The 12011-nt window shown below is 45.6% G+C and overlaps 1 protein-coding gene across 2 annotated transcripts in view; it reads left to right on the plus strand.

Annotated features, from left to right (window-relative positions):
• COPA (COPI coat complex subunit alpha) overlaps positions 1–12011 on the plus strand; it is a 45602-nt gene that overhangs the window by 27959 nt on the left and 5632 nt on the right. For both annotated transcript variants that reach the window (XM_047092790.1, XM_047092791.1), the window contains exons 14-23: positions 632–714; positions 1631–1770; positions 2577–2662; positions 2777–2915; positions 8351–8513; positions 8612–8758; positions 9535–9724; positions 9848–9943; positions 11358–11446; positions 11640–11763. In XM_047092790.1, coding sequence (XP_046948746.1) covers positions 632–714; positions 1631–1770; positions 2577–2662; positions 2777–2915; positions 8351–8513; positions 8612–8758; positions 9535–9724; positions 9848–9943; positions 11358–11446; positions 11640–11763 — 1257 coding nt within the window. The remainder of the gene's footprint in view (positions 1–631; positions 715–1630; positions 1771–2576; positions 2663–2776; positions 2916–8350; positions 8514–8611; positions 8759–9534; positions 9725–9847; positions 9944–11357; positions 11447–11639; positions 11764–12011) is intronic.

Below are 12011 nucleotides of genomic sequence, written 5' to 3' on the forward strand. Positions count from 1 at the left end.
ATTCGGACTCGTAGTCAGCCAGTGAGATGTTTGGGAACCGAGGAACATTTCGTAACTTTCTTCAGGGTGATGCGAGTGAGTGACATTTATGGAGCAACGGCTTGGTGCTAAATACTGCCCGGCACCGAGCTCATCTGCCTGTCAAGATTCAGTTGGGAGCGCTCTGCCCCACCCTGCTCTACCGGGGGTCTGCATTTGCATGTTAAAAGCAGCAGAGCAGCTGCGTCCTGGGGAGGGGGCTCTGTCTCCACTCCAGCTTGTTGAGATAGGAGGTCCTGGACACTGACAGGCTGCTTGCCGCGCCACAGCTTGGCCAGCGAGGCCCTGCTCGTTAGCTCGATGGAGTGTGCTGTCTCCCAAGATGGGCGGTCCCTGTGCCAGTACCCGGTGTTGGCTGACAGGCAGCCGCTTGGCCTGGAGAGAAGAGGCTTGGCAGGGTGGAGGTTGGAGTTTGGAGGGGACTGGTGGGGAAAAGTCACTGACGATAGCCTCGGGTTGCAGCTGAATTAGTCAGGAAGCAGCTGAACCGGCAAAGCGGGCATGGCAGCCAGCAAGACAGGCAGCTCTGTGGCGCCTGAGTCACCCGCCGGTGGCTCGCCACACGCTTCCCGCCCTTTGGTTTTGTTCTCAGCTCCCGAAGGGAAACGATCCTCAGGCCTGACGGCCGTTTGGGTTGCTCGAAACCGGTTTGCTGTCCTGGATCGGATGCATTCGGTGAGTTAGGGCAGAAAGGGGAAACTGATTTGGGAAGTGTGGGGGCAGTGGTGTATTGCATGAAGAAAGAGCATGTTCTCTTTCTCCTCTCCCCTGGGGAGCTGTGATCATCGTGCAGATACCACAGTCCCCTTGGGAGACAAAGAGCCTTAAAATTGACTTGATTGGCTTGATGGTCACTGTGGGTCTGGGTTTGAGAACAAAGGTAAAGACACTGTTGACAAAACAGAAGCCAAAAAATGTCAGATTTGAAAGCGGTGGTCTGGGTGAGGAGTAATTCCTTTTTTATCCTAACTACCCTCATTGGTACTTGAAGTGGAAGTGATCCTGAGCGAGAGAAACAAAGATCTCAAGAAAATGTGTAACACAGATGTAAGCCCCAGCCCAGAAGTACCGTTCTCGCTCTGATTGATGGAGGAGTTTGGGGGTTAGTTGGACTTCTCGGGGTATTTCAGTTGAGGGAAGAAACAGAAGCTGTCAGGGCCTCCAGAGAGGGTCTTGGTTAGGGTGGTCTGCCAAAATGGTGACCGGCCCGGACAGAAAACACCCGAACTTCGTTTATTTTATTTATTGTTATTATTTTTTTTTGAAAGAGTAGATTTAACGTTTATTTATTTTGAGAGACAGAGAGTGCATGTGTGTGCACAAGCAGGGGAGGGGAAGAGAGAAGGAGAAACAGAATCCCAAGCAGGCTCCGTACCTTCAGCGTAGAGCCTGATGCGAGGCTTGAACTCACGAACTGTGAGATCGTGACCTGAGCCGAGATCAAGGGTCAGACGCTTAACCAGCTGTGCCACCCAGGCGCCCCCTAACTTGGTTTATTGAAACCAAGGGACATTTGCTGAGGCGTGTTGTCAGCTGTCATCATCTTATGAGCACACATTTCCGATAACTCCACTTGTGATAATTATTTCAGCTTCTGATCAAGAATCTGAAGAATGAGATCACCAAAAAGGTACAGGTGCCCAACTGCGATGAGATCTTTTATGCTGGCACAGGAAACCTCCTGCTCCGAGATGCAGAATCCATCACGCTCTTTGACGTACAACAGAAGCGGTAACATGTCAGGTGCCCCTAAGCAGACAGGCATGTAGTGGATGGGAGTGGACGTCTGTAGTGGGAGCTTTTCCCCCAGTAAGTTCGCCTCAGGCTTGACCACTTCTGTGTGTAACTCCGAGACTGTTTCTTGCCACTTTTCCCCTCTGTGATCACTGTCCATCCTGTCCGTACCCAATAGCGTTAACAGTGAGGGCCTTATTTATCTGTTTTTGGAGCACTTACCTGAACAAAGAATGCTCTCGGCACTTAGAATCACAGGCACGTAGGGATGAGTGGCATCCTGTGCTTAAAGGAGCTTATAGTCCTCTGGTGAGATCAGACGTACACAAATCCCTGAAGGACAGGGAGTTGACGGCCGGGAGGGTGTGCGGGGGGAGCCTACAGTGTGAGCCAAAGTGTTTCCGTCACTCAGCTACAATACAGGGACTGTTTATTTGGTATTATTTTTTATTTTTTTAAATATATATTTTTTAGTGTTTATTTCTGAGTGAGAGAGAGACAGAAGGCGAGCAGGGGAAGGGCAGAGAGAGACACATACACACACACACACACACACAGAATCCGAAGCAGGCAGGCTTCAGGCTCTGAGCGGTCAGCCCAGAGCCTGACAGGGGGCTCGAGCTCACAAACTATGAGATCGTGACCTGAGCCGAAGTTGGACGCTTAACCGACTGAGCCACCCAGGCGCCCCTAGTTGGTATTATTTTAAGAAATTAGGGTTTAATTTGGTGATGAAAAGGATGTAGGTCGTAACCTGGGACTTTGGAGTCAGTTCCACTCACGTTCGCCTTTCTCTGTCCCAGGACTCTGGCATCTGTGAAGATTTCCAAGGTGAAATACGTTATCTGGTCAGCAGACATGTCCCATGTAGCGCTACTGGCCAAACATGGTGAGTCTCCCTTATACCCACCCTGATGTAGACACCAGTCCTGCGCTCCCATCCCTGCCAGCCTGCTTCACTCACCCTGTCCAGCAGAGTACTCATGCCCTTTGCCTCTTACAGCCATTGTGATCTGTAACCGCAAACTGGAGGCTCTGTGTAACATTCATGAGAACATTCGCGTCAAGAGTGGGGCCTGGGATGAGAGTGGGGTATTTATCTATACCACAAGCAACCACATCAAATATGCCGTCACCACTGGGTAAGTGAATTCTCTGATACACAGAGTGGGAGAAGGTAGCTTCTTAAAATCACTGTCCTGTCTCAAGGGATGTAACTGAAGTCCTCCTTGAACTTTTCTTCGTGGAAAATCTTTGGCGCATATGTGCTAGGCACAGCTGAACGTTCTTTTTCAAGTCTTTAAAAAATTGTGACATATGACTTGAATAAAGAAAAATGCGGAGTATATACGTAGAGAATGGCAAATCGTCATATAATGAACGTTCCTGCCACCCAAGGCAGGAAATAGAAGAGTGCTGGCCTCCAGAGGCCTCTTGCCACCATGTGGTTGTTAATCACAACCACCTCCTTTTCCCACCCAAAGATAACATTATTCTGACTTTTATGGTAATTTCGTCCAAGCTTTTCTTTGTAATTTTACCACCCAGTATGTCTTCAAATGATGTTTTAATTTTGCCTGGTTTGAACTGCATGTAAATCATCCTGAGTATATTATTTTCGTATTTTGCTTATTTTGCTCCATATTTTGTTTGTAAGATGTATGTACCTATGTTACAGCTCTAATTTGCTTGTCTTCGTTGTTGTATAATGTTCTGTGAACATACCACAGTTTATCCGCTCTGCTCTACAGGGATATTTGAGTTATTTCTAGGATTTTGCCACTGTGATAAAGTGTTCTCTTAAACAGTCTTCTACACGTGTTCCGGTGCATACACACACAACATTTCTCTGGAGTGTCCGGAACCAGATTGCTGGATCATAGAGTATGCATATCTTCACATTTTCTAGGTAATGTGAAACTGCTTTCCAAAGTGGCTGTACCGATTTGCACGGCCAGCAGCATCGTATCAAAGCTTCCTCGCTTGTCATCCTGGCCAACACTTGGCTTTGTCAGACTTCTTTTGTCTTTATGGTGGATTTGTGATGGCATCTCACTGTCATTGAGCTTTGCCACTCTCTGATTCCTAATGAGAGTGAGCAACTTTCCAGTTGACCACCCCTCAGGGTTCCCTTTTCTGTGAATTTTGTTCAGGACTTTTATCTGTTTTTGTTTAATGGGTTATCTATCCTGGTTATTTTAGGAGTTTTTCATATATTTGAGTGTCAGTCCTTTGTCTGGCCTACATGTTACAAATCTTAATGCCTCCTTCCATTCCATAGTTTGTCTTCTGATTCTTTTCATGATATCCTATCCTTTGATGAATAGATGTTGTTATTTTAATATAGTTGAATTTATGACTCTTACCTATTGTGGATATTGGGTTTTGTATCTTATTTGAGAAACCTTTATTGACTCCAAGGCTATAAAGGCGTTCTTTTGTATCCTCTTGTAGAAACTTTTTGCTGGTTTTTTTTGTCTACCTTGGGCGGGAGGTGGAGAGAGCATGAGTGGGGGAGGGGCATACAGAGAAGGAGAGAGAATTCTAAGCAGGCTCAGTGTGGAGCTCCAGGCTGAGCCAGGCATGGGGCTTGATCTCACAACCATGAGATCATGACCTAAGCCAAAATCAAGAATTAGACGCTTAACCAACTGAGCCATCCAGATACCAGACACCCCTTTTATATTGTGTTGTAAGAACTTTATACGTTTTTTGGGTTTTTTTTTTCCCCTTTTTTTAAAGTTTATTAATTTATTGTGAGAGAGCACGAGAGCACACAAGTAGGGGAGGAACAGAGAGAGAGAGAGAGAGAGAGAGAGAGAGAGAGAGAGAGAGAAATTTATTGAGAATCTGAAGCAGGCTTCACACTGTCAGCTCAGAGCCCGATGTGGGGCTTGAGCTCATGAACCATGAGATCATGACCTGCACCACGCAGGCACCCCTATACTTTTGTTTTTCATACCTAGGGCTGTGATCTTCCTAAAGTTGATATTTGTGTGTGGTGTGAGGGGCTGTGAGGGGGCTCAGTTTCAGGCTCAGCTGTCCCAACATCTTCTGAACAGACCAGCCTTTCCCCCTAGTTCTGCAGTGCCTTCCTTGTCACACATAAATCATGTTTACAGAAATGCAAGGACCTGTTTTCTGTGGTCTGTGCTTTAGGGGTCTTCCCACATGCTAGAGCAGATTCTCAGATCTTTCCTACTTTTATTTTTCTTTTAAGTTCTAGGCTGTTTTCTAATTAATTTTGCCTTGAAAGGGCAAGTTTTCAAAACGTTTTTGCCTTAAAGTATAAGTTTTAGAATCAGCTTGTGAAATTCCATGTGGAATAAAACAAACAAAAAGCCCTATTGTGATTTCATTTGGGATTGCATTGAGGGCGTTTATTGTTTTGGACGTAATTGACATCTTCGCAATACTAAGTTTCCTGGTCTGTAAACATGGTGTAGTAACTCTTCATTTATTTAGGTCTTCTGTGGGGTGCCTGGGTGGCTCAGTTGTGTCAAACTCTTGATTTTGGCTCAGGACGTGATTCAAGGGTCGTGAGATCAAGCCCCATATCAGGCTCCATGCTGAGTATGGAGACTGCTTGAGAATTTCTCTCCCCCTTTGCCCCTCTTCCCTGCCTTAGCACTCTTCTCCCTCTAAAAAAAAATTTATTGGGTCGCTGGGGTGGCTTAGTTGGTTAAGCATCCACTTTTTTTTTTTTTTTTGAGAGAAAGAGAGCGACACAGAAAGAATCCCAAGCACGCTCCATGCTGCCAGCACAGAGCCCAATGCAGGACTCCAACTCTTAACTTTGGCTCAAGTCATGATCTCACGGGTTCATGAGGTCAAGCCCCGCATCTGGCACCTCACACTGACAGTGTGGAGACTGCTTGGAATTCTCTCTCTCCCTCTCTCTCTCTATCCTTCCTGCACACACTCTCTTTCAAAATAAATAAACTTAAAAAAAAATTTTTTTTTTAATTTATTTAGGTCTTCCAGAACATCTTTCAGTAAAGTTTTTAGAATTTTCTCCATAGAGATCTTGGATTTCTTTAGTTGGATTATTTTAGGCACTTGGCAGTTTTCAGCGCTATTTGTAAATGGATCTGGGACGCCTGGGTGGCTCAGTCGGTTGAGCGTCTGACTTCAGCTCAGGTCATGATCTCACACGGTTCGCGCGTTCGAGCCCCGTGTCAGGCTCTGTGCTGACAGCTCAGAGCCTGGAACCTGCTTCAGATTCTGTGTCTCCCTCTCTCTCTGCCCCTCCCCTCTTTGTGCTCGCTTGCTCGCTCGCTCTCTCAAAAAATAAACATTAAAAAAATTTAATGGAAACTCTCCATTTAAAAATTTAACTTTCTAAGTTCTGATGATATTTAGAAATATAATTAAGTTTCTAAATTGATTTCAGAGATCTTATTAGACTTTCATTATTTCTGGTAATTTGCCTTATTTTGGTAAGTAATCAGAGCATCTGTGGGTAATTGACAGTTTGTTTCTTCTTTTCCAGTACTTATACTTTCATGTATTTTCCTTGTCTTGCTGCGCTGACCAGGATCTCCAGCATAGTGTCGAATACACATGATGATAGTAGACTTTTTCGTCTTGGTCCCAATTTAAAGGGCAAGCTTTCAGTGTATTGGCATTACCTAAGCTTGCTGTAGATTTCTTTAGAGATAGCTTCTACTTATTAAGGAATGTCTGTCTGTGCTGTATCTCAGATAAATACTGAATTTTATTACATAAAATTTTTTTTACTGCATATACCAAGGTAGTCCTAGGATTTTTCTCCTTTTGTTGATTAGTATAGTGAGTTAAATTGATTTTTTAAAAATATGAGACCAACATTGTATTCTTGATACAGATCTAACTTGGTTATGATGTTTTACCCTTTTCTGATACTGCTAGTTTTAGTTTGCTAATATTTTGTTTTGGGTTTTTGCATCCACGTGTATATATAAATGAGATTGGCCTACGACTTCCCTTTTTCTTTCTGTCTTTGCCAGGTTTTGGTGTTGAGGTTGTGCTAATTTCATAAAATAAGGAAAATAATATACCTTCTTCTGTTCTCTTAGTGAGTTTGTAATAAGACTGGGTTTAATTCTTCCTGGAATATTGGGTAGAATTTGCCAGTGAAGTCATCCAGTGAAGCCTCCATCCTAGGACTTTCTTTTATAGGAGGATTTTTTGTGATTCAGTTTCAGTTTATCTTGTGTAACAGTTATAGGACTGTCGGGGTTTTCTATTTGTTTTTAGTCAGTTTTGGTAAATTTTACTTTTCTTGGAATTTGATCATTTAAAAAAGTTTACGCCCACCCTCATCTTGCAGGAGCTCTAGGAATATCCCCTTTTTCATTCCTATTTTGGCCATTTTATCTTTTTTCTTAATTAGAGTCACAAAAGGTTTATTTTTTATTTTTACTTTTCTTTTAATATGTAATTTATTGTCACATTGCCTAACATACAGTATATAAAATGTGCTCTTGGTTTTGGGGGTAGGTTCCCATGGTTCATCGCTTACATATAACACTTAGGGCTCATCCCAACAAGGGCCCTCCTCGATGTCCATCCCCCATTTTTCCCTCTCCCACTGCCTCCCCCATCAACCCTCAGTTTGTTCTCTGTATTTAAGAGTCTCTTACGGTTTGCCTCCCTCCCTCTCTGTAACTATTTTTTTTTCCCCTTCCCCTCCCCCATGGTCTTCTGTTAAGTTTCTCAGGTTCCACATATGAGTGAAAACATATGATATCTGTCTTTCTCTGGCTGACTTACTTCACTTAGCATAATACCCTCCAGTTCCATCCAAGTTGCTACAAATGGCAGGATTTCATTCTTTCTCATTGCCAAGTAGTATAAACCACATCTTCTTTATGACTCATAAGAGGTTTATGAATTTTATTTAGCTTTTGCCTTTCTTGAACTGCTGTATTTTGTTTCTTTTTTCTATTTCTTAATTTTATGATTGGCTTATTTTTTCGAAGTATACTCTGGTTTAACTTGTAAAGGAACAAATTTTTGAGTTGCTGGCTTATTTTTATTGTATTTATTAATTTTCTAATGTATTTGTATAGAGGTCATTAGTTTTCAGCGTTTCTTCTAATACAGTATGTGCACTTAACGCCCTAGATTATACATTTTTAATTTGCGTTCAGTTTAAAATTATTTTTGCCTTTTACCGTTTCTCGTGTGTGTCAGACTTCACATCTCCCTCTCTTCCACTTCCACCTGTAGCTGCAAGGAGAGACTTCAGCTGCCCCTGGTGGCGCAGTGATTGTACATCAGAACTTAAGATTTAACTTTCAGGCCTGATTCCTGCAGCCATGTCTGTTAGCTCCCAGAGCAATAGCGTATGAGGAAAGATCAGACCACCTGCCCTATCTTTTCCCGCTTCATACAGAAGAATAAAATCAGTAAATGTGGCATTTAGCTCTGCTCTCTTTTGAACCACTTCCTGTCTATACCGCTGTGCAAATGGCACTTGGCAAAAGAGCAGCGGGAAGATCCAAAGTCGTGTCCTAGGCTTGCTCCATGTCCTTCCAGGCTAGATTTTCCCCCTCGCTTGCTGAAAGTTGAATCCGCTAACTCCTGTTTGCAGGGACTACGGGATCATCCGAACTCTGGATTTACCCATCTATGTCACGCGGGTGAAGGGCAACAATGTGTATTGCCTGGATAGGGAGTGTCGTCCTCGGGTGCTCACCATTGATCCCACGGAGTTCAAGTTCAAGCTGGCCCTGATCAACAGAAAATATGATGAGGTACGAAACGAGAGGGCCCCCTAGGGGTGCGAGAGGGCAGCACTGCTTTCTCCCTGAGTGATGTCTCCTTCCTGCCCTGCCGCACCCCACACGTCTAGGTGCTGCACATGGTGAGAAATGCGAAACTAGTTGGCCAGTCTATCATCGCTTACCTCCAGAAGAAGGGCTACCCTGAGGTGGCCTTGCATTTCGTCAAGGACGAGAAAACTCGCTTTAGCCTGGCACTGGAGTGCGGGAACATCGAGGTGAGGGGGGCGGGGTCCTAAGCCCCATGTCGTTACAGAGAATGTGAGAGGGTGCGGGCTGCAGCGTGAAGGCATATTCCGGGCTTGCCTCTTCAGCGAGGAGGACGGAGTCTGAGATGGTCCGGGTTGTCAGATGGCGCTGTCTTCCTGTTGCAGCTTGCCCGTCTCTGCTACTTGCTGCCTCTGCTTCTGCCACAGCAGTGCTACTGTCCCCATTGTCCGTTACTCTGAATCCATTAGCCTCTAGCGTAGGAGCAACATGGCAGGGACTCTGAAAGTTCTCACTTCCTTCACCTTTTACTTGCTGATTGGCTGCTCAGATGAACAGGTACTTAGGAAATATTGGGACCTAGACGTACAGGCATTATTTTTAAATGGGGAGGTGGCTTAGGTACATTGACTCTCTGGTTCTGAACTTCCTTATTACTTCTTATCTTTTCTAAAGCCCCCGGAGATCTTTAGACCTAGCAAGTGGAAAATAAGGTAGCTAAGCAAGAATTGACCCTGTGGAGTCAGCAACTGCTAGGAGATGATTTTGTTTGTCAAAGTAAATTTCTGAGGAGGAGGATGTGTGATGTGATTCTTCTCTCCGTGGAGCCAAAGGGATCCTGTTTGGTGATAGGATTTTCAGTAGAATTAGACTGAATGGTAGGAGTGATTGCAAGTATACAGAGTCTGTGGGAGATTTATGTAGAGGCGGATACTTCGACCATGGTCCCTGGTTTTGAGTCAAGATACCCGCCAACCTGTTACCTCTGACCCTGGGGGTTCTTTAGATTGCTCTGGAAGCAGCCAAAGCACTGGATGACAAGAACTGCTGGGAAAAGCTGGGAGAAGTGGCCTTGCTACAGGGGAACCACCAGATTGTGGAAATGTGTTATCAACGCACCAAAAACTTCGACAAACTTTCTTTCTTGTACCTTATCACTGGCAACCTGGAGAAACTTCGCAAGATGATGAAGATTGGTGAGCCCCAGAAGCTAAGGGTGGGGAGTGGGGTCCTTGAGGGAAGGTGAAGGCAGGTAGAGGGGAGGAGAGAGGGAACTTCGGAAAGAAGACCTAACCTGGTATCTTACTGACTTGATGCAGCTGAGATCCGAAAGGACATGAGTGGCCATTATCAGAATGCACTCTACCTGGGTGACGTGTCTGAGCGGGTGCGGATCCTGAAGAATTGTGGGCAGAGTAAGTAAGCATGCGGGACTCACCAGCTCCTTTGGGGCTTAGAAAGTATTTTCTCTTCGTGGTGAGTTACCCTTTGGTTACCCTAGTGGTGAGGTATTTCCCTTTGTTGTGCATTTTTCCAGAAGAGAGCGCATGCTCCTACCATGCTCAGAAGACATGCTTCCGGGCCAAATGGAGGTACAGGCAGAATATTCAGTCTGTCCAAGCACTCTTAGGAAGACAGTTAATAGTCATGGAGGAACTAGGAGGTTAGGAGGTTTTAAAAGGTCCTGAAGCAGATACCCTAGTAAATATAGTTGGTTAGAGGTCGTTAGAGTTTTGTTTTTTGTTTTTTTTTCAAGTCTGGAGGTTTTACTCATTTATTTATTTGTTATAGTCGTGTTTTTTCCAAGTTTATTTATTTATTTTGAGAGAGAGAGCACGTGCGTGCGTGCGAGTGGGGAAGGGCAGAGAGAGGGGGAGAGATTGAGGATCCCAAGCAGGCTGTGTGCTGTTAGCGTGGAGTCCAGCGTGGGGCTTGAACCCCTGAACTGAGATCAGGACCTGAGCTGAAACCAAGAGTCAGACGTTCAACTGACTGAGCCACGGCCACCCAGGTGCCCTCTTATTTACTTGTTTATATATTCTCAAAGGGAATTTTCTGAGAACCCACTGTGTACCAAGCACAGTGCTAGCATTTGAGATTTGCCAGGAAACGAGGGAGACGTGATTTGGATGACGGTGCTAAGGAGTGAAGGGGTCAGACTCAGCATATCTTGTGCGGGTGGAAACAATGTGATCTGTTGAAGGGCTGGATGTGGGATGTGAGGATTGGAGTCAGGGACGATTCCCAGGTTCTTGTCAGCATCGATGCTAGAGCTTAAGGATAAGCGAGTACATCAGCCACTTGCTGCCGTGTGGCAAATTACCCTAAAGTTGAGCAGCTTAGAGCAACAAATGCACATTACCTCGGTTTACAGCATGGCTTAGCTGGGTACCTCTGGCTCACTGTCTGTGAGGAGTCTGCATCAGGGTAGGGTGTTGGCCAAGACTGCGGATGTCTCCAGCTCAAGTGGGGAGGATCCCTTCCCACGCTCACCGCGTGGCTGCAGGCAGTCCTCCGGTCCTTGCGGGCTGATGGCTGGGAAGCGTCAACCTTCTGCCACACAGGCGTCTCCATAGGGCAGTTTGCAACACGGCAGCTGGCTTCCCTCGGAGCAGGCAATGGCATCCAGGTGGAGGCCCCGCTCTTCGTATCCCAATCTTGGAAGTGGTATCCCGTGGCTTCTGCCACGTCCTGTTGTTGGAAGCAACTTAACAAGGCCATTCCACGGTTTGGGGGGGGGGGGGATGGTGCACAGGCTTGAATACCAGGAGGCAGAGACCGCCGGGGGACATCTTGGACTTTCTACCACAAAGTCTGTTTTCTCTACAGAGTCCCTGGCCTATCTCACAGCTGCTACTCATGGCTTAGATGAAGAAGCCGAGAGCCTGAAGGAGACATTTGACCCAGAGAAGGAGACGGTAAGTTTTTATTTACATGAGTGTCTGATTACAGAATTAACTCTGAGATCGGGGGACAGTTTAAACCTCCAAGTGTCACTCTCCCATCTGGTTACCAGGAGAGGCAGAGGAATAAACAGAGGTCAAAGGAGGCTCTGTAAACTTCCCCACATGATTCCTGAGAGCTGTTTGCTTTTAACCTTCTGCCTTTCAGATCCCAGACATTGACCCTAATGCCAAGCTGCTCCAGCCACCTGCGCCTATCATGCCATTGGATACCAATTGGCCGTTACTGACTGTATCCAAAGGCTTCTTTGAAGGCTCCATTGCCGGCAAGGGTAAGTGCCCACCCCTCCCGTAGTGTTTTTGTTGTCATGTGTGTTTGTGTTGTGAAGAGCTGTCCTCCAGAGTACCCTCAGCTCTTTGTCCTTTCTTCCGTGTGAGCATCATGGAGCAGTGACACGCCAGTCTGAGCTGTGGTACGTTTTTTTGTTTTTTTTTTAATGTTTGTTTATTTTTGAGGGAGGGAGAGAGAGAGCGAGCGAGCGAGAGAGCGAGCATGCAAGGGAAGGGCACAGAGAGAGGG

The sequence above is a fragment of the Lynx rufus genome, unplaced genomic scaffold, assembly GCF_022079265.1.
Source record: "Lynx rufus isolate CCGP_SWC_20201006 ecotype Redwood Valley unplaced genomic scaffold, mLynRuf1.p SCAF_31, whole genome shotgun sequence".
Classification (NCBI taxonomy): Eukaryota; Metazoa; Chordata; class Mammalia; order Carnivora; family Felidae; genus Lynx; species Lynx rufus.